The sequence below is a fragment of the Hylobates moloch genome, unplaced genomic scaffold (assembly GCF_009828535.3).
Source record: "Hylobates moloch isolate HMO894 unplaced genomic scaffold, HMol_V3 SCAFFOLD_1, whole genome shotgun sequence".
NCBI classification, from domain to species: Eukaryota; Metazoa; Chordata; class Mammalia; order Primates; family Hylobatidae; genus Hylobates; species Hylobates moloch.
Window position 1 is genome coordinate 189,109,636 of NW_026652276.1, and position 22,603 is coordinate 189,132,238.

The 22,603-nt window shown below is 37.6% G+C and overlaps 1 protein-coding gene across 30 annotated transcripts in view; it reads right to left on the reverse strand.

The window, feature by feature from the left end:
• NRCAM (neuronal cell adhesion molecule) overlaps positions 1–22,603 on the reverse strand; it is a 311,540-nt gene that overhangs the window by 72,482 nt on the left and 216,455 nt on the right. For 13 of the 30 annotated variants that reach the window (XM_032761427.2, XM_058425934.1, XM_058425938.1 and 10 more), the window contains 8 exons: positions 19,883–20,094; positions 17,661–17,678; positions 14,491–14,596; positions 12,237–12,433; positions 10,929–11,051; positions 6,117–6,287; positions 5,552–5,608; positions 3,644–3,755 (listed from right to left, as the gene is read on the reverse strand). In XM_032761427.2, coding sequence (XP_032617318.1) covers positions 3,644–3,755; positions 5,552–5,608; positions 6,117–6,287; positions 10,929–11,051; positions 12,237–12,433; positions 14,491–14,596; positions 17,661–17,678; positions 19,883–19,988 — 890 coding nt within the window. In that variant the 5' untranslated portion in view covers positions 19,989–20,094. The remainder of the gene's footprint in view (positions 1–3,643; positions 3,756–5,551; positions 5,609–6,116; positions 6,288–10,928; positions 11,052–12,236; positions 12,434–14,490; positions 14,597–17,660; positions 17,679–19,882; positions 20,095–22,603) is intronic. The other 17 variants (XM_032761443.2, XM_032761416.2, XM_032761412.2 and 14 more) reach the window with 4 other exon arrangements.

Genomic DNA, 22,603 nt, shown 5'->3' on the forward strand with positions numbered 1-22,603 from the left:
TCAACAAGTGGATAAAGAAACTGTGGTATATATATAGATATGTGATGGAATACTACTCAGCCATAAAAAGGAATGAATTAATGGCATTTGCAGTGACCTGGATGAGAATGGAGACTATATTCTAAGTAAAGTAACTCAGGAATGGAAAACCAAACACTGTATGTTCTCATTGACAGGTGGGAGCTAAGCTATGAGGACACAAAGGCATAAGAATAATACAATGGACTTTGGGGACTTTCGGGAAGGGTGGGGGGGTGTTGAGGGATAAAAGACTACAAATAGGGTGCAGTGTATATTGTTCGGGTGATGGGTGCACTAAAATCTCACAAATCACCACTAAATAACTTACTCCACTAAATAACTTACTCATGTAACCAAACACCACTTGTACCCCAATAACCTTTGGAAAATAAAAAATAATTTAAAAAAGCTTAGCCCAGTCATCACATGGAACCATGAGAAATAATAAATTATGGTTCAAGCAAAAAAAAAAGAAATACAAGTGGGATTAATTGATTATAATATTGGTTTGGCTTGTTTGGTTGAGTAAGAAATAAACTGAGCATATGTATCTGATGAAATAGCTTCTAGAATTAAAACATACTGTAAGTATAAAAATAAGTAGATTTTGAAAATCTGTATACATGTGGAATCTGATAACATATTGATATTTCCTTATAGTCAGACTAATCTGCATCTCAGATGATATGAAGGTAAGAAGGAGATAGAGATGGAAGCATAGTTTCATAGTTTGAAATTATGAAAATGCCATGAATTGTTTCGGAGGCCAGCTACTGTATTGAGCCATTGTCAGGAATTAGAAATATTTTGATTCTATAAGTCTGATGGTTGATTTGTAAGTGATAGAGTCCCAATCTTGGTTTTACAACACTCCAAAGTTTTAAAAATTCTTTTGGGAGTATTGTGAAATTTCCAAATACCAACCATATTTTAGTTTTTTATGAAATATGTCATTTGTAGGAAAAGAAATCATTAAATTGTGAGAATAGGTACCTTCTGCTCCCAAAGGTTGGAGGCTGGCAGACTATGCCACTCTCTTACACCGTATCGATGGAAACTGGGAGGATTTTTTTTCTTAATTCTAGCAGAAGATACAGGGTTTTAACATATCTTTATTTATTTATTTATTTATTTATTTATTTATTATTATTATTTTTAATTATACTTTAGGTTTTAGGGTACATGTGCACAATGTGCAGGTTTGTTACATATGTATCCATGTGCCATGTTGATTTCTTGCACCCATTAACTCGTCATTTAGCATTAGGTATATCTCCTAATACTGTCCCTCCCCCCTCCCCCCACCCCACAACAGTCCCCGGAGTGTGATGTTCCCCTTCCTGTGTCCATGAGTTCTCATTGTTCAATTCCCACCTACGAGTGAGAACATGCGGTGTTTGGTTTTTTGTCCTTGCGATAGTTTACTGAGAATGATGTTTTCCAGTTTCATCCATGTCCCTACAAAGGACACGAACTCATCATTTTTTATGGCTGCATAGTATTCCATGGTGTATATGTGCCACATTTTCTTAATCCAGTCTATGGTTGTTGGACATTTGGGTTGGTTCCAAGTCTTTGCTATTGTGAATAGTGCCGCAATAAACATACGTGTGCATGTGTCTTTATAGCAGCATGATTTATAGTCCTTTGGGTATATACCCAGTAATGGGATGGCTGGGTCAAATGGTATTTCTAGTTCGAGATCCCTGAGGAATCGCCACACTGACTTCCACAATGGTTGAACTAGTTTACAGTCCCACCAACAGTGTAAAAGTGTTCCTATTTCTCCACATCCTCTCCAGCACCTGTTGTTTCCTGATTTTTTAATGATGGCCATTCTAACTGGTGTGAGATGGTATCTCACTGTGGTTTTGATTTGCATTTCTCTGATGGCCAATGATGATGAGCATTTTTTCATGTGCTTTTTGGCTGCATAAATGTCTTCTTTTGAGAAGTGTCTGTTCATGTCCTTTGCCCACTTTTTGATGGGGTTGTTTGTTTTTTTCTTGTAAATTTGTTTGAGTTCATTGTAGATTCTGGATATTAGCCCTTTGTCAGATGAGTAGGTTGCAAAAATTTTCTCCCATTCTGTAGGTTGCCTGTTCACTCTGATGGTAGTTTCTTTTGCTGTGCAGAAGCTCTTTATTTTAATTAGATCCCATTTGTCAATTTTGGCCCTCAGAAATGATGCCATATCTACAACTATCTGATCTTTGACAAACCTGACAAAAACAAGAAATGGGGAAAGGATTCCCTGTTTAATAAATGGTGCTGGGAAAACTGGCTAGCCATATGTAGAAAGCTGAAACTGGATCCCTTCCTTACACCTTATACAAAAATTAATTCAAGATGGATTAAAGACTTAAATGTTAGACCTAAAACCATTAAAATCCTACAAGAAAACCTAGGCAATACCATTCAGGACAGAGGCATGGGCAAGGACTTCATGTCTAAAACACCAAAAGCAATGGTAACATATCTTTAAAAGGGGGTTTTGCTAGTTTTCCGTAGCTTGAGGAGCTGAGTAATGCATAGTGTGATTTCCTGCCTTGGCCAGCGGAGGCCTCCATGTGCCTCCTGAAGTCAAGTTTTCCTGGATTCAGGAAGGAATGTGAGAACAATGAGTTGCCTGTCAAGGAAAGCATGGATCACATGTGAGGGCAGCATACTTCTGAGATTCTATTCCAGGTTTTCAGCAGATGCGCCCATACCAATGGTGTTTGCTCTGTGTCAGGCAGAAGATAGGGACTATATAGAAATTCCTTGCAACACAGAGCTAACACCACAGTTGCTTTTGTATCTGGGCAAGGCCTCCCTGCAACTTCTGTCAAAGGTGTGTCAGTTCTGGGGTAGCTTCGATTTTGAAGTGTGCACAGATAAGTTATTTCAAAGAATCTAGGCTTGGCCTTGTGACCTGCCAATAGGAAGTAGGTGAAGGGACAGTGTGCTAGTTCTGAGGCTAGGATTTAAGAGGCAGGCCCTGTGCATGTTGTCTGTGAGGAGAATAAGCCAGGACAAGACTGCAAGAGAGATGTTGGCAACTTATGGCCATCAACTCAGTTGCCCCAGTTAACAGCTAGTAGACCCCAAGAGCAGTGGACCCACTGCTGAGTCACCTAACAGATGCATGAGCATGCTTAACTGAAATTAGCCGAACCTAGCTGGTTAGAGGACAATTGCTCTGTAGACCTCTTGACAAGTAATCAGTAATCAATAGCTATTATTTTTAAGCCACTAAATTTGAGGTGGCTGGTTACAAACTAGCAAAATAATATACTCTAATTATAATCATAGCAGTCACAAGGTGATTACTGATACTTATTTTAAGATAATACTACTACATTAACAAAATATTTTAACAATAATATGAGACCTAATATTTCAACAATCATAAGGTGATTACTGATACTTATTTCAATATGATTACTATTACATTAACAAAACAATTTAACAATAATATGAGATTCATATGCCTACTTTGGAAATAATTACCAAATTTTTCTTGATGCTTTGTAGAATTAGTAGAAGACAATGACTCCTCCTATGATATTATTAACCCCTCTCTACCAACCTACCATATTTTTATAAGAAATGTACTTCAGGACAGAAAGTGTTAACTCACAGTCCTTCTGCAATGCACTCCAGTGAAAGCACATTTCCTCTTAATTCCTCTTTATTACTTGCATTGCCTTCTGGAGTTAAAAATGTTGGTGGCCTCTCTCTACTTGATTTAGCTGCAAACAAGAAAATCAGTATGCATTACAACTTATAAATATGTATTTCTGTAAACACTTCGTTGTCAAAAAAGCTGTCTAAAATTCCAATCCCTTTTTAAGCTATTTAACATTAATTGTGAAATTTGTTAAGCTACATACACATACACACTCTCTGCATTATAAGTAGTCATCAGTTACTCAGTTACCCAGGAACAGAAACAATTTTGGTGGCATAAGCACTAATAATAAGGACTGTTTTCCTTTTGTATATTCCCTTAATTTGGGTTAGGTTTTTACAAATTTTCTGTGGGTTAGAAAATTTTCAAAATGTTGACATGGAGAGGAAAATCATGTTATTTTCCCTTAGGATTGGTGCTTAGGTCGAAGCAAAAATTAACTGTCTATCTTCTGGAAGATGTTAGGTTTTTATAAAGATATGGTTATAGAAGGGGTATTCTGGTTTACAGTGGGGACAACATTATAGCCAATACCACTGATTAATCATATTAAGATCCTCAAACTGCGAGGTTTATGGAAAACAAAAGTAGAGAGTTACTGACAGAGGTCTTGCAAATATTATGTCACAAATTAAGAACACTGGTGGAGTTAAATAAATGGAAATCATTTTCCTCAATAAAAAAATAAAGAGGGTCCAAGTCAAAGATCTTAGGGATAGTTATACAGGCCGTCTTCTTTTTTATGGTGGCCTTTCCAAAACATAGCCTTATCTTCTGAAGGTTTCTTAGAAAAACTTGGAGCAGAAATTACATCATCTTAAGGTTTTATAGCCCTTGAAGGTTTTCAACTCTTTAATGCATTATCTACTTGATGCTTATAAAAATTTAATGAAAAGGTAATATACTATGAATTATTCTCATTTCTCAGAAGAAAAAATTCAATGCCAGAAGAGGTACTACTTGAGAAAAATTAGTTTTCCTAAGAATTTAGAGATCGTAGGGGGGAAACTTACTCCCCTAAAATCACTTTGGGAATGGTCTTGGGGCCCATATTTTTCAGGAGTATATTCAAATAAAATAACAGAAAGCAGCAGTTGTGGAGTGTCTATGTCGGTCACTGATGAGACCTTAATGTTTTTTACTTATATCTCAAGGGTGAAAAATTAATACAGCAGAAATTCTGCCTTATGGATAATTAAGAGGACCCTTTATCCAAAACCCATTATTTTCATTCATAGACTCTACTTGAGAACATTTCCCTTAAGGGAATCAAATTCACTTCTATCTAAAATAATGAAGTTAAATGCTCTACTTTTAAAAAGATTACTTCCATTGAAGACAGTGACTTGGTTTGACTTGCTTTTAAACAAAACTAAGAGAGAAATCTTATTGCTAATTATATTGATAATGTCACATGAAAACAGATGACAAGTGTGATGATTTACTATGAAATCCACTTAATATTAGTTGCTAAAAGCTTTGATGAGTCAGTATTCTAGCAAAATGCGCCCTGTCAACTCTTACTTAGTTCACAAGAAAAGTTAGGAACAGAACAAAACATGGAAAACATAATTCTGAACGTACGTGAAAGGTTTTTCCAAATCAGTGAAATGGTTCTTTACACGCAAACAGTTACAACAGGTTTCATTATTACACATACATCATGGAAAATGCTCTAGTGGCATGCTTCAAAGTTCATAGGTAAATTTCATAAGAAACATACATTTATACTAGTGGTATTAAACATATAACTAGAAATCTCATAAAGAAATAAGGTTAAATAGCCATGGAGGTGAAGTTAGTGAACTAAATTCTACAATGAAGGAGAGAATATCAGTTACAATCACCATAACTCACCACCATAAAACTCAGTGTCACTCAAATTAGCAGCTATAGTGTCATTCAATTCATCCACTGAAATAAACAGAATATTATGAAGAGGGCACAAAAGTAGGGGAGACGGGTCAAAAAGTATTGGGCAATAAAAGCAAACGTATACAGCTATCCTGACCAAGTGCTGTTCCTATCAAGTAAAAACAGTGCTTTACATTGTACATGACTAACTCATTAATTTACTCAGCCACCCCCATCCAGGAATATGCAGACATTTAACTTAAGCTGCAGGACTGCCAATAAGAGGCACTGTGGAGCATAAAGCACACACAAATGCTCAGAACACCAGGTGGTTCAGAAGGTTATCACGGAACCAGTCATGACAATAAAAGCAAGAAATGTAAAATCCAGTATTTAGGGTATGCACAATCTTTATACCACATATGCCAACACTTTAGTGAGCATTCATGGGGGGGTTTCCTGATAATGAACCTGTTTACTTCAAAGTCAGTAGTATATAATAGTTTCTATATTTTGCACATATTTGTAAATGTCATTGAAGGGGAGATTTGGGAAGCTGAACTCTTACCTGAAATCACCTTCACAGAAATAGGTTGCTTCTGCTGTATGGTTTGAGTATGATTAAATCTGGCATAGCAGATATAGTCTTCGCGGGTGTCCTCTGGGAGGACATTGGAAAAATAAAGGTCCCCATTCAGACCTTGAGAAACTCTCTCACTTTGTGGAAGTCTTTGAAAGGCTGGAGAAAGGCAGAGAGATACCCAGATTATTCCATCATAAAGCGGCTACCCTCCAAATTAGCAAGATAAATGTATCTACTAATAGGTCTGTGAACTTCATTTGAATACATTTTGTCTCTATATAGCTCTTTGGGTAAAAGCAAATAACTAAAAAAAAAAAAAAAATACACAACACACTAAAACTCTAACTCTACTTCCCTGACAGTAACTTCTCTGGGGTGGGGGCAGAGGTGAGATTAGAGTTATACAGTGAAATCTTTTATTAAGCAAATGTAAACAAAATATGTTTTATAAAAAGTTGGTATGACTTTTCCTAATATCTAAATGAGTCCCTAACTGTTAAGTACACATACATATATATCTTAGAAAATCATTAAGGAAGCTTCTAAAATTGTTAACATGGGTTGCGTCTACACACAACATTCAGAAACTAATACTTGGAGAGCATCTAACGGTGAGCTGGGTGTGCTAGGCACTGGGCATGCCAGAGTCCCAGACCTGTCTGAGCTCATCATTCAGTTGAAGAATCAGGCAGCAAATGGCCAGCTGACAGTAACTGGGTGTGATGAGGACACTATTTAATGCTGCAACCTGTCCCTCACAAGCCTCCCAAGCCCAGTTCCTCCACCTCCTCTACAATTCTTTTCTGAATTACTTATCACCTTCTGGCATACTACATATTTACTCATCATACATATGACTTATTGCCTGTTTCCTGCACTAGAATTTAAGCTCCAGGACAGTGAACACTTTCATCTGTTTTGTCCACTGGAACAGTGCCTGGCCCTTCACGAGGCTCCTTTAAATGTGCATTGAAGGATTAAGTGAGTAACCATCAGCACTCTGACTTTCCAGTGTCAAGCATAATAATTTATTAGTACTTCCCCTTAGGTCCAGTTAAGGAACTATCTTGCCTTAGGCAGGAGGATTTTCTTTATCTTTTATGGACACATAACAAACTGTACATATTTGTGGGGTACAATGTGATATTTCAATACACATTTACATTGTGTAATGATCAAATCATGGTAATCAGCATATCCATCACCTTAGACAGTTACGATTTCTTTGTTGTGAAAACGTTCAAAATCCTCTCTTCTAGCTATTTGAAATATGCAATGCATTACTGTTAGCCACAGTCACCCTACTGTGCAATAGTATCGGAACTTATTTAGGGGGAAGATGTTCTAAGAGGATGAAGGATGCAGGGAGGTGGAACGACTGATCTGTGTGTGAGTTCACACTTAGCCACCTAATGGACATCCTGAAGCTCCTGACTTAGTCCACAGAGCCTTAACTGTGAGAGTTCTTCAGTTCTGTGAGGTGACAGAACTGAAAAAAGTCGCACATCCCAGTGGCCTCAGGCCACTATGTCTCCTGGCAGGGTTTTTCCAGTGTGAGTCAAGAAGGTCTGCTCCTCCTATAGCAGGTGTTTGATCTAACATTTCACGAAATGCAAAATTATGGTTAAAAGTCTGGAGCTCCCTCAGGCAGAAAAAGGCAGGAAAATGTGGAGGCAGAGCTTCAAAGAAAGAACATCAGTTCATCATGTTAATCAAATTATTGGTCAAGATGGAGGTTTGGTTGGTGGTTGCAAATTTATGGTTTTAAGCCATTAGTTCCCAGGAAAAGGACTGTTTTAACAATAACTCAAGCCAGGCTTGGTGGCTCATGTCTGTAATCCCAGCACTTTGGGAGGCCAAGGTGGGTGGATCACCTGAGGTCAGGAGTTTAAGACCAGTCTGGCCAGCATGGCAAAACCCTGTCTCTACTAAAAATACGAAAATTAGCCAGGCGTGGTGGTGTGCACCTGTAATCTCAGCTACTCGGGAGGCTGAGGCAGGAGAATCACCTGAACCTGGGAGGCGGAGGCTGCAGTGAGCTGAGATTGTGCCACTGCGCTCCAGCCTGGGTGACAGAGCGAGACTCCATCTAAAAAAAAAAAACAACCTCAGAAGAATTAGGTACATTTTGTTTAACAGTTAAAGACAAAAACATGTCCTGTCCTCTGTTTCTCCTGCTGCAGTAATAAAATAATAAATTGAAGGGTGTTAGCAGACCAAATGTTAGGCAATGGGACTTCATGAGGGTGGTGGCATTTTGCATTGCACTCAAAAAAAAAATGTATGCAGACAGGAATAACTTTATGTCATCTTGCAAGAAGTATGCTATATAGATCTAATTTTTTTCTCATATCGCAGGTGCAATTCCATTTGAAAGGTCAGATGCTTCACCAATAGCCTAGAATGTATGTGAGTGGAAAAATTAGTTATGTATTCAGATGACTCTGAGACTTTACATGTGATATGTCTCTTTATTAAGCAAAAAGGTCATTATTTCTGAATAAGAACCAAGTACCAGATATTGAGCCTTATTTTGACAGTGGCATTTGGAAAGCGTTATTCTTAAAGCCATAAATCACTTATTTACATTTGGCTTACTACTTATTTTTGCAAAATCTGTAAAAGATTTATTTAGTTATATATTTGTTTTTTATTTCTTTGCGTTACTTTACTTTCTCTGAGTGCTTTCATATAAGGAGAGCCAAAATGCATCCCAGAACATAAAGTAAAATTAAAAAAAAAAATAAATTAAAAAATTTAAAATGCAGATTAAATGTTAGAGGCAAATTTTCTCTTTAGTAATGTATATGTCTTGTGAATGCACGGACAATCAGGTTACTGAAAATAGAACGTATTTCCTACAGATACTTTTAATTCACTCCCACCATTCCACCTAAAAGACTCTTAACAGGGTTACCAGGAACCTCCAAGATGTCAAATTCAGTAGTCATTTTTTAGTTCTCATATTATCTGATCTCTCAGACGCATTTGAAATAGCTGATTATTGTGTCTTTCAAAAATATTTTCTAAAATTATTATCATTATTTATTTTAGGGATGGTGTCTCACTCTGCTGCTGAGGCTGAACTACAGTGATGTGATTGTAGCTCACTGCAACCTCGAACTCCTGAGCTGAAGCAATCCTCTCACCCCAGCCTCTTGATTAGTGGGATTACAGTGTGAGCCACCCTGCCTGGTTATTCCGTCTTTTTGACACACATTCTTCACCTTGTCCCTGGGGACACCACTCTCTTTGTTCCTTTTTTCCTTCAGTGACTGCTTCTTCTCGTCTGCTTTGCTGATTTCTCCATGAGTTCTTCACCTCTGGGGGGCTCCTGGTCTCAGTCTCCCAGACTCTGCTTTCCTGCTTCCCAGATCCTCTCATCTAGCCCAGGCCTCTAGGCAGGACTTATGCACTAAGGTTTCAAACATTGCTGATCATAGCCCGGAATCTTCCTTCTGACTCAGGTATCTCTGACTCTTGCTGGTGTCTTGCCATGAAATATCTTACAGGCCTCTCACATCCCAAACTCTGGTTTCTTAGTCTCCAAGCAGAACCATGTGCTCCCTTCTAAGGTAACATGCTGACCTATTAGCTCAGGAAATTTTGGAGGGTGGAAGAGGCAGAGCAACAAACATGCCCTTGAGGACAGAAACAGGGGTAGACAAGTTTGAAATTGCCTAATGAATAGCTTCATTATCTCTGCCTTGGTTTCCTCATCTGGAAAGTGGAAAAAATAACTGGACATGCCTCATAGGGTTGTTGTAAAAATTAATGAAATAACCCATGTTAAGCCCTTAGTAAAAGGCCTGACACTTGGTAAAGGCCCAATAACTATTAGCTATTGCTGGGGATTAAAAAAACTAACAGAAACATAACATATCCCCAACAGCTTGATTTCCTCCCTGCCATGGGTTTCGGGGAATGGCAATTCCATTTTATCATTTTGGAGTTTTTCAATCTCCAAAGGTAGTTATCCTTGATTCCTCTCTCTCATGCTCCCACCCCCACCCCAGTAAATCCTGGAGGCTTGACCCTCAAAATATATCCAGAATCTTACCATTTCTTACCCATTCTACTGCTACCACTCAAGTCCAAGTCACCAACAAATTTCATCTAGATTACAGCAGTGGCCCCAACAGTCTCTCTACTCTCTCTTTTGTCTGCTATATTCTCAACTGAAGTGATACTGTTACTACTTATTTTATTTCAGATAAAGTCACTCCTTCAACATTTCCCTACTTCATTCCAAGCTAAAGCCAAAGTCCTTTCCATTGAGCCCCTGTGACCTTTCTCACCTTGTCCATCACCCTCCCCCTCAGCTCCTTCATTAGTTCATTAGTCTGGCCACCTTGGCCTCCTTGCTTTTATTTTTACACACAGCAGGGATGCTCCTTCCTTAGGGGCTAGCACTAGTGTTCCCTTTCTACTCAGATATTTAGGGGCATGGCTTGCTCTCTCATTTGCTTAGGTCTCTGCTCAAAACTCTGCTTTATTTTTTTTCATAGAACTTATTGCCAACAAACATAGATTTTCTAAATGTACTTGTTGCATTTATCATCTGCCCCCTTCCCCACTCCCATCCCCTCCCACTGCAAAGAATATAAGCAAGGTACATAGTAAATGTCCAATAAAATTGAGTGAGTGAATGAGATGACATGTTATTTATTTTGAAGAGCAGCTAGTTTCCTGAGCATCTCTAAAACATTTTATGAATCACAAGAGGTAATAATGTATTATGACTGTAAACAATCCTAAGACTTTTAAAGAAAGAAAGTTCATATTATCAAAACTTACAATTATCCATCCAAAATATTATAGGTGGTGGTAATCCAATTGGGGGTCTGCAGGGAAGTACTAAAGATTGACCACTTTGAAGTGTGATTGGTTCAAGTTTTTCTTTGGTCCACAATGGTGATCCTATTAAATAAAAGAATAACTTCTCAGTTATTTCTGCATTGAAAAGTACAAAAAGAAAGCACTACAAATAAAGGCAAACTGAACTTTTGGAGAAATAATTTGTAATTTATGTACACTAAATTAATGAGAAAATATTTTTAAATACAATGTTAAAAGAAAAAAAGTAAACATTTAAAAAAAGACAATTCTCATGCATTGCCACTGATAGTATAAATTCTCAGTCAGTGATTCCACAGCTGAGAATTTATACTAAAATACATCATCAGGAAGACAAACAGTTTTGACACAAGCATGTTCTTCACAAAAGAATGGAAAACATTTAAATGTAAAAAGATTTGTTAAATAAAGAATTATACATCTACACCTTTGAATACCATAGAGTATTATACAAGTACACTTATTTATAAGATCGCTATGGGAATATACATGATATGTCAATAAGTCAGAAAAGGTTGTAAGATAGTAGATCAGAAAATGAGCTGGTTTTAAACACATATATACGTATCTGCCTAGGAAAAAGATAGAAAGAATATCTGAGCAGTAGTTATTTCCTTGAATGGAAGGATTCATGAACAGTTTTTAAATTTCTTTTTTGTTTATTTATAATTAGTTTTTCTACAATGAACATGTATTATACATGTAATGATTTTTTTTAAATGACCAGAACTGAAAAATGTGACTGTTATTTAAATACATGCTCTTAAGGTTTTTGAGAGGATTTTGGTACTAACCATTGCAAAAAGAGCCTTAATAATATCAAGGTAGTGAGGACACTCCCCTTCCAGTAAAATTTTGAAACAAAAATGTTTAAAGAAATAGCATTTAGACCTTGATCACCCATATCATACTGAATTTATTTCCATTTGGCTGTAGGAATTTCACTTTTACAGGAGATACATGAGAAATAAATAATTAGATGAACTCAGGGAAGAAACACTTTTTTTTTTTTAACCCCGATGTCTTACACAGGACTTGTGTAAAGGATACATTGGATTGGTAAAGCATTGGACTAAGGAGCTTCCTAGGGTAAGGTGGAAAGGAGCAATAATTTTCATGCAAAACAAAGTCAAAATACTGGAAGCAATGCTGCTGCTTTCTTGAATAGTATTTGGATGATGTCACAGACGCTGAGTCTTGGAGCAATACTTTAAAAAGGGTCATGTTGGTTGACAAGTTTCCACTTACGGGATGGGCGGACAACAATGTTATTAGAAACTGCAGCTCCGCGTTCATTCCTTGCTGTACACTGATAGACTCCTTCGTAGGTCTCGGCTTTCCCTTCGCTCATGATGTTAATTATGAGCGTTCCTGTGCCAGGCTTCATGGTGACCAGAGGGTCTTTATCGATGTCAAAATGAGTCCCATTACGGGTCCAGGAAAAGCTGCCCAACACACAAAGGGTTAAGTGCATTAATGGTCCAGAAAAATGGGATTACCTTAACAAATTCCTAGCAGTTTTATGGGTTTCTACAAATAATTACTAGATTTTAATATTCAGTAAGAGAGCAATAAGCTCTCATATCTAAAATGTTTCATTGAATCATGACCTGGGAAAAAAGGGCAGGCTGTACATTTTAAGGTACCTGTCTTCTTCAGAACTAGCCCAAATTTGACTCAATAAAGAAATCATGCACACAAATTGCCTGTCATTTTTCTAAGAAAATAGAGGGAGCAGGTCTCCCAGGTACACTCTCTTAGAGCATTATTAGCATTTTTACTGTAAACTCCATTGTTCACAGAGTTGATAACCTGTCTATAAAAATTTGCTTGGGGCTGAAATGTGACAAGACCTCTGCAAGTACTATTTATATATGATGAAAATTGATCAGACAAATTTCAAGTTACCAAATTGTGAAGTGTAGGTTGGGAGGAGGTTAAGAGATATAAATTCCAGAGTGTCTTAAATGTTGCTTATTAAAAATAGTAACTCTACATAAAACACATTTTGGGAATTTTTAATTCTAGAGATGATTTTGAGAATCCCTTGGGAGGTATGCCCAATTGTCAACTGAGATCCCTCTTTCTCCATTTTATTTTTATAAAAGATTGACTTATATAAAAGTCACGGTGCTCATGTAATTAAATACTTTACAACTAGTCACAAATCAATGATGGCAATGCTCATACAAAGGTACAAATCTCTAAATGTCACAGTGTTTTCTAGGGTCACTTGGATTTCCCTTCCCACTGCTTATCTTTATAGCAGTTGTTGTCACAACCAGGGCAGGAAGTGGTGGTGTGGATGCTACTGGCATCTTGTGGGCAGGGGCCAGGGATGCTGCCAAATATCCTACAATGCACAGAACACTTCCATCCCCCAAACAAAATATTATCACACTCCATATATCCATAGTGCTGAAGAGGATAAATCCTGTTTTATAGTGAGTTACAGAAGGCATTAATTGTGAAACTGAAAGGAAACCTCATCAAGGGATGCCATATCAGGCCTTCTGTGAGAGAGGCTTTCCGTTAACATAGCCGAATATATTATTTTGAGGCAAACCTTTGCTGGAAGTTTTGACATAGTACATATTGAGTCCCAGTTAATTTTTTCTTGGGGGCCAGTTTGTGATAATTTAATAAGGTCTGTAATAGACAAACTTGGAAATAAAATAACCAGAAACTTTCACTACTTTATTACTTAAAAATCCATATTACGTTTTAATAACAATAACCCAACTCTCCAAAACTTCCATATATGACTGGACAAGTTACAGATCATCCACTGTGGGGCCTTGATAAGTTACTTAGCATTACCAGGCATCAGTTTCCCATCTATAAAATGTATTGTTTGGACTGGGTTATCTCTAATATCTCTCCCAACTCTAAAATGCTTTGCAGTGATCTAAAATGCTATGCAAGATCCAAATGGCATGAATTATCATGACTGAACTCTGCCAAGTTTGGAAAACCATTTAAGACTATCTTATAAACTGCTATAGAGTCAGCAGAGATCTTGGAAGTCATCAAATTCAACCTCTTTATAGATGAGGAAATTAAAGCCCAGACAAAAGGGATTTGCCTGTGCCTTATGGCCATCAGTATCAAAACCAGAATCAAAAGGCTCTTTCCATAACTCCTCACAATGTATAAGCATTTTGCAGAAAAGTATGGGCACGGAAATGCAATAATCTGGGTTTTCAAGAAGAAAAAATGGGCTCTAATTAAGCAGAGAGACAAAACAATACACCTACAGGTGAGACTTTAGGGATATGCAGGACCCAAGAAGTTACCTTCAGTATCTTTGAAGGGCCGAAATGGGCTGGGATAGACGAACCAAAGGGCAATCTAATGAGTCACAGTGAGAAATATCCAACTAAAAAAGGAAGTGCTCTACACAGTCTGCCTTGTTTGATGGAAATTCCCAAACATATTTCTCTATTCAGACAGATTTCCTGATTTATTCTCAGTACTATAACAAAGCAGAATGCATACTCACCTTGGGGGCGGTTTCCCTTTGGCCTCACACTGGATTACAATATTCTCTCGAGGGTCAATAATGTAATCTTTTGGAGACTGTTGGGTGATGGTTGGAGGTTGTACCACTTAATTGTAGAAAAAAAAACATGTAAAAAATTAAATCATTTAAAATCATAATAGTAGCCATTTTTTCCTGTATCAAAATCACTTACCTTAGACTAAATATGCTTCAAGTATTTTTAGTAATTTCTAGTGTAGCAGCACATACTTCAGTAGATTTTTCTGCTAAAGGTCTGCTAAAACTGCGAAGTCAAGTTTTAACTTTCTTTTGGTAACTATGTGCACTTGCGAAGATCATTTTCCCACACTAAAAGTTTGGGGAAATAATTATCAATACAAGCCTAATGTTAAGACAGTTTCTTTTCTGATGTAACAATGAGAAACTCTTTTGATTCCTTTGGTTCAAATGATGTTTTTCAAAGCAATTTAAGTTATGATAAATTTGCATCTTTCTTAAGAAAGAGTAACAGACTTAGGTCATTAGTGTGTGCTTATATAAATCAATATATGTTGGGAACAAATACATTTGAGAAGTTAATATTAAACAGACTGTTAAATTGGAGATATGACATCTCTTATCAGAGCCAGGAGGTAAGTGAATTAGGAACAAAGATAAAAGAGTCTTCTTTAGAAGATAAATGGAATTGAGGAAGTTCTCTGTCCTAGGGGACAGTGTTCCCATTTACTCTTCAAAGTGTTATCTGATCTTTTATTATCAAATCCTATGGGGAAACTGTTCTGACCCAGAACAATCTAATCTGAAGAAAGCTGTATCTGGACCACTAATGCTCTTCAAGGCGTTCTAAGATCACCATGTCCTTCTTCTTGTGAGATCAGAATTAGTGTTATGACAGGAAGGGACTAAAGAATAATTTTTTACAACCTCTTTTTTTCTTACTCAGGGCAGCAAAATGGCTTGACTAGGAAGGCACAAAGCAGAGACCTAAACTCTCTCAACTGGCTCCTGGTAAGAAGCCACTGCTTGCACAACTCCATGGAGAGCTGTTTATGTAGACCAGTGGTTCTCAACCAGGGGCAATTTGTCTCTACCCTTCCAGGGACATTTGGCCATATCTGGAGGCCATTTCAATGGTCTTGACGGGTGGTGGTGATAGCGACAACTTGTAGATAGAGGCCGGGGATGTTGCTAAACATCTAACAACGTACAGGATAATTCCACACAACAAAGACTTATCTGGTCTCAAACGTCCATAGTGCTGAGGCTGAAAAGTCCTGAGGGAGACGACAATGTGCTTGGCACCCCTGGAGCTGTGCAATGCAGTGGCCATACCACAGCACCTTTCCCCTGCATCCGGGAAATTCCCCCAAGGCCCTCTCTTGGATTCTCACTGTTCTTTCCTTTCCTGCTGCATTTGACATTCTGGCTCATTTAAGTTTTTTGTCTTCTGGATCTTCCCTTTCCTCTCTGCCCATACCTCTGCTTCCTTTGTGAAACTTCTTCCACTTGCCAACCAAACATTTCTCAAAGCTCAGTAACTGCCCACTGTTCTTGTCTCTCTTGTGGTTAATTGTTGCTAGAGCTAAATGTATCACCTCCACATCTTCAGTCTTACAAATCTATAAACCCGGTTGTGTCCTCTTATCTTGTCTTCTAGTCTTATTGCCATCCACAAGACATCTTTTACTAAATATTCAAATAACAGCTAAAGCACAAATCAAAAGCTAGCCTCATTACTGTTATCATTTATTGTGTACTATTATATGCAGGGTACTGGGCAGTGTCAGTTTCCCTTCCCTTTGGAATATCCCATCCCCCTCCTTGTCTTTCCAGCTGCCCTTCCCACCTCCATCATGCATATGGAATCCTCATTTTTCTAGCCTTGTCAGTTTCCAACGTGGCCTGATTGTTAAGCACTAGTCTGTTTCTTACTAGCTGTGAGATTTCAAGCCAATTTCTTAACTTCTATAAGCCCTAGTTTCCTGAGAGGGAAAATAAAGTTTAAAAGTAGTATCTACCACCTAGGATAGCTACTGGGATTAAGAAAATAATTTCTATAAAATTCGTAGTCTATACCAATGCTATAATAGTTCAATAACATCAGCTATTTTAAAATTATTATCATAATCATTTTTATTTGGACCAGATTCACCTTTGAATGATCCTTCAGGCTCTGGGAGTATATAGAATTTGGGATAATGGAAGGAAGCCTGGAATTCCACATCCAAGGTATAGTGGCCATAGGGAGTGAGGGAGGGGATTCTTAGGAGTGACTCAGTTAATTCCCTGTGCTTTTCTGGGAGTGACACAGGTGCAAATCTGGTGGCTTCAAAGGCAGAGCTTCTATTCACAGGTCTGCAGCAGAGCTGGCTCAGATGTCACTCCTAACTGCCAGGAGTTTACTGTCTGGATATACCTCCTTAAACAGTGCTTCAGTCACCTGCTAATTAACAAATGCTTTTGAGTAGTAAGAAAAAAGTGATTTTACATAATTTTCCTGATTAATGTAACATCAAAGGAAATTATCAAATGCCTGAAAATTGACTATTTTTAAACTAGGTGATAAATGCCACCTAACTGTCAAAGGCAATGGAAAGTTTTGCTTAGATCAAGCCACTCAAAAACCATGTGAGTGGGAGCTGCTTATCTTTTGTCCACTTCAAGATAAGATTCAAATTCGCTGGGTTAGTCTACTGATGGCACCTAGAAATACTAGCTACATAGTCACGAAAGCTAAAGAAGTATAAAAGGACATATAGCTGCCATCTTGTGTAAAGCTTTTGCCTGAACCCACCTTCTAAAAGACACGAAAAGACCTATCTTTGTTCCAGAAAGCATTAATTAGCCTTTACAACAGATCAGCGTTCTCTCTAAAGTTTGAGAATTTTCTCATTGAGTTACATCAGATGTGAATAAAGCTTGGAAGTTAGCAGAGCAGCATACTGGTAAAAGAAAGAGTTAACAGCCAAGTTTTCAGAATTCATGCAGATAATACATTACAACTGCTTCTTGGTATTGAAATACAATGCTTAGCTACAGTAAACACACGTGCTTAGAAAGACAAAGGTCACAAAACATGAAATTGTGCATTTAAATCACAGTATTAATTCAAAAAGCAAAGACACTGTCACATTTTCACACTGCCTAGTAATTTATAGAAGGACACTTACAGTCTTCAAGAAGTTTTGCTTTTTCCCCATCAATATCAGCAGGTAAGTGGGCAAAGAGGATTAAAGAAAATCAGATGTTAATAATAAGAACGTTAGAACTCTGAAGATAAAGGGGCATCTTGTCTATTTGATTTGATCTAAGAAAACCTACATAGTGAAGGTTGAATTTGTAAAGTTGCAAGAGGAAGAAATTTGCATTAACGGTTTCCTTTAATCTTGCAGCAGCTTTCCCACATAAACATAGGGAAGAACAAAAGCAATGCTGTAGGCAAAAAAGAGTTCTTCCAGGAATAGGAATGACGAATTCCATTCCATATATGTTGTGCTGGACAAGTAATTATGTTCAATTTGAAAAATAGCTGAAATCTACAATTAATTTGAGTTGTCACATACTGTGTAGTGTCTGGTCGTATTATCCCAGACATCACTATGCATATGGTAATAATACCTAACAATGGGACATTGCTACAGTGATAATGCCCATGCAAGCCAAGTCCAACACTAATTTTAGATTTTTATATTTCTATTGTTAATCTCCAAAGTCATTAATTGAACTTTTTAGACTGTTAGCAGATTTCTGCTTCATAATTTCTCAATCACTCGGGGGTTGCTGGTGCCCATACCAAGGAGATGTTCATGTAGCAGAGAAACGATGTAAGAAATAGGGGCAGGGAAGAAATTACATTAGCATGCAATTCAAATCATTCCACAGTGCTGTCTGTCGTTACTACTTGCAGAGGTTAATATAGGAGCACCTGGGTTTTTCTGTGACTTTCTTTTCATCATGTTTATGCCTGTTCTCCATTAGCAGTGATAATTGAGTTAGCCATAGGTGACTGTTTCCCTCTGATTGATAGACTGAACAGTCAGATTAAGGGGGAATATATCTAATATGAGAGAGAGCAAAAGCATTTCTCTCAAATGCTTTTCTTTCCCTCCTGTGTATCTGTCAGGGCAAATGCTTACTTAGGCATTCCCACTCCAATGGGCTTAAGCAATTGTATATTTTTTTGAAAATTGAAATTAAGGTCATTGGATGAATTTTTTTTTTAAATAAGAAAAGCATTGCATTTTATTGTACTTTATAGAAGCACAGCAAAAAGTCAACAAAGTGTGGGACAAACCACATCTCTCCTTAATGTCTTCCCACTGACAGTTGCAACCTCTATGGCAATAATAATAATAATAATAATAATAAATAAATAAAAATGACATCCCAACAATTGAATTGACCCAGGAAAGTGCTATCTTCCTTGCACCTTGGAAAGCTTGTCAAACAGATATTCTATTCAGGAAGCTAATGGCTTCAAAGAGGTCATGCAGATGAGGGATAAAGGAGAAATCGATTCTGAAGTACAGTAATTGTCCAGATTTGAAATTTTGCTTTCCATTTGCAGGAAAAGTGACCAGGTGGAACTTATCTTTATTTTTCACATTATCTTTATTTTTCACAAACAGGCCACCCAGAGCAGAGAGAGCACAGTATATATTTACCACTAGGAAAATGGAGAGCTAATACAGTAGCTGTTGTGTGCTCCATTTTAGTGTTTTTGCATATTACTTGTATTTTCAGCAGTTGCATTTTGGCATTTGACCACATTGTTTAAACCAAATAAGACTATTTGTTAGGCTCTAGATAAGATACCTTTCCTAGTTCTAGACTTATATTTAAGATTCAAAATTGGAAAGTGAGATGCGCCTTGTCTGAAGCAAGAAAAATGAATTATGGGGTGGTTTAGGGATTCTGAGGGGCACGGAGTTGGCAGAAGGAGCCTCCCCTCATCTTTGCAGACCACCCTCAGCATATGACGGGCAAGAGTAAAGTGGTGAGGGGATGAGTGGGGAGGTCTCCATGATCATTTTAAAGTGGCTCATATAGTTTTCTTGCAGGACTGCTTCCCTAAAGAGCCGCCTGTTGGGAAGATCAGGCAGCTTGCACAACTCAATCCTTCTCAGGCCATCCCCAGCAGGGCAGACAAAAGGCACCTGAGGGGGAAGAAGGAGAATGACAGGGAGGGAATTGTGAGTCTGACCATTTCAATGGCCACTTCTACAGTGTGAATCTTTATAAACACCAGGTGTTGAAGGTAAAAGCCAAATTAATTTTGATTAGCTTTTCAGTATCACACAGACACCTTCTCCATTCACGCAGTTCAGAGTGATGATAAATGCTGGGAGGCTTTGACTCCTGGGCCTAACAGCTTTAAAATGTTAATACTTACGATCAAGAGGTACTTCCAGTGCACTAATCATCTGGCACAGGAAGAGAATCAGGGGCACTCTGCCCGCAGATAAGCGCTTCTTTTTCGGCATTATTTTAAGCTGCATTAGCTTAACTCCTGCTGAGACCCACACACTGAATTTCCTTTTCTTCTTTCACAAAAGATTTTGTGAAACGTTGTGTGCAACGTTTAAGTAATTTTCATGCGGGAAACTGAAAAAGGATAGAGTAGGAATAATAATTATAATGTATTAAAAAGAAGGAAATGAAGAGCGGAAGTCTGCAGCACAGAGAACTAGCCCTGTATCATACACGAACTCTAAAAGAAAGTTAACTTTTAAATATTTAACTCTCAAGACTGGAATAATCATTTATTCATAAATCAGCTAAAATCAGTTCAGAGATATTAGTAGTGATGTGAAGCATAATCTGTCTACCATCCTTATGATTTTTCCATTTTCAATGGTATTTGTATTATGAGGGTTCAGAGGCTATCATGTCTTTCCCAACAGATCAGGAAAACTTGGCTTTTAAGCTGGTTAGAAAGCAATCACTTTGTGACTTTAGAGGGGTAGCCTAGTGGCTTCTCCATTCTACAGATTATCTCTGGGAAAGTTCAGGGGATTGTTGTAAATTTGCTTCAAAGCCAAAACACTAATTTACCAGATGAGCACTGACTATTCAGGTCTTCCCCATCTCCCACCTAGATTATAGCAACGAACCTAGCTGGGCTCTGAGTTCAGGCCTTCCTCACTGTAGTCACCTTCCTTCACAGTGCTGATTAGTTTTTTCTGGAAGGCCTTCTCTGGTTAAATATTGGGAGTAGCCATATGTGATCCCTCAAATAAAGTCCAATGTATCTTTAAACAAGTACTTAAAAACCTGAGTCATCTGGGCTTAATTCCTCCTACAAACCTGACTTCCTTTTATTTCCATATAACCATTTTTTGGTTTGATGATTCATTTCTGGTTTTCTTTCTTGTGTCAGTCCTTCGATATGCCTCAAATTTTCCTGCCTTCTTGTCTTTGTTTATTCTATTTCATTTGCCTTTATCCACCATATTTTCTTATCAAAGTCTAATTTATTTCTTATGGATCAGTTAAAAGGTCACCTCCAGGAAACATTAGCTGATCACCCAAACTAGAAGTTATTTCGCCACCACCCCTGAATTCCTGAAATTCCTTGTTTTAAACATCACATACATAGGTATATATTAATAAATAGACTGTGTGTGTACACATATTTTATACATGCTCTCTACTCCTCCAGGAAAGGATTTTGTCTCTGTCATCTTTGTAGCCCTCTCCCAACACCTAATATAGCCTGCCTTGCATATTGGAAGTGTCCATTGCAAAATGGAAAGCATGAACACAAACATATTAATAGAAGATTGAGATCTATCCCACAGCAAACTCCTACCTGAAATGATAGGTTTAATCATGTCCTCTCATTCATGAAGAGAGGTGGGGCAACCAATGACTCTCTCAAGAAGGTGGGAGGGATGTTATTATTATAAACTGCTGTACCTCCCACAAGTTGAAGTACTGAATTATTTATGTAATTTTTAATTGTATATTTTATGATGTCCATCTTTTCCAATAAACTGCAAGTCTCCTCAGGGCAGGGATGGCATCTGTCCTATCCCCCACTGCATCCTCATAGCCCATCACAGTGCCTGGTACATGGTAGGTAGCAAATAAATATTTGGAGGAAAAAAAATGAAAGGAGAAAAGGGGAAAGAAAAGGAAACTTTACAATCTTTGAAGTTGAGGTTGCGTTTGGATAGTTTGACTATGATCTACCCAAGGCTGTACTTATATTTATACTGCTTGGTTTAAAAACCAATCTCTTGTTAATATGATCAAATTAGTTGTATGATCACATCTGTGTGTGGAATAGTGCTTAAATGTCAAAAGGAAAATGAAATAATCCTAATAACATATTTTGCTAGCAATCAAGTTCTGATCTGAACATGATTAAAACTGTAGTAGGACACTTCTTGCAAAACAAATTTTAAAAGAATATGCCAGGCCGGGTGTGGTCACACTTGTAATCCAAGCATTGTGGGAGGCCGAGGCGGGTGGATCACCTGAGGTCAGGAGTTTGAGACCAGCCTGGCCTGGCTAATATGGTGAAACCCCATCCCTACTAAAAAATGCAAAAATTAGCCAGGCATGGTGGTGGGTGCCTATAATCCCAGCTACTTGAGAGGCCGAGGTGGGAAAATTGCTTGGCTGCAGTGAACCGAGATTGTGCCACTATACTCCAGCCTGGGTGACAGAGCAAGACTCCATCTCAAAAAAAAAAAACAAACAAAAAAAGAATATGCTAAACATAAACATTATACTTACATAAATATTATTTTGTGAATAAAACATCCATATTATTTGGCTTCATTTAAGAGCCAGGAAATGTCTTTCCATATTATAATATCCAAACATTCATATCCATTAAGCATTGAGATACAGGTATAGAAGCTCACTCAACCATTTCTGAACAAATACAAACCAGACTATCTTTCTGTGTATGCAAAGCACATCTAGATCATTTAGTCAAATTTAATTAGGTCTCTCATTAGTTTTTGGTTGAAACACTAATTTTGAATTCACATAAGCTTTAGGGAAGTTAAAAATAAACGTACACAAATAGCATTGAAAACATGCGGATCTTACATAATATACATATTGAGATAAAACAAAAGAGCCAAACTCTGAAAAGGAA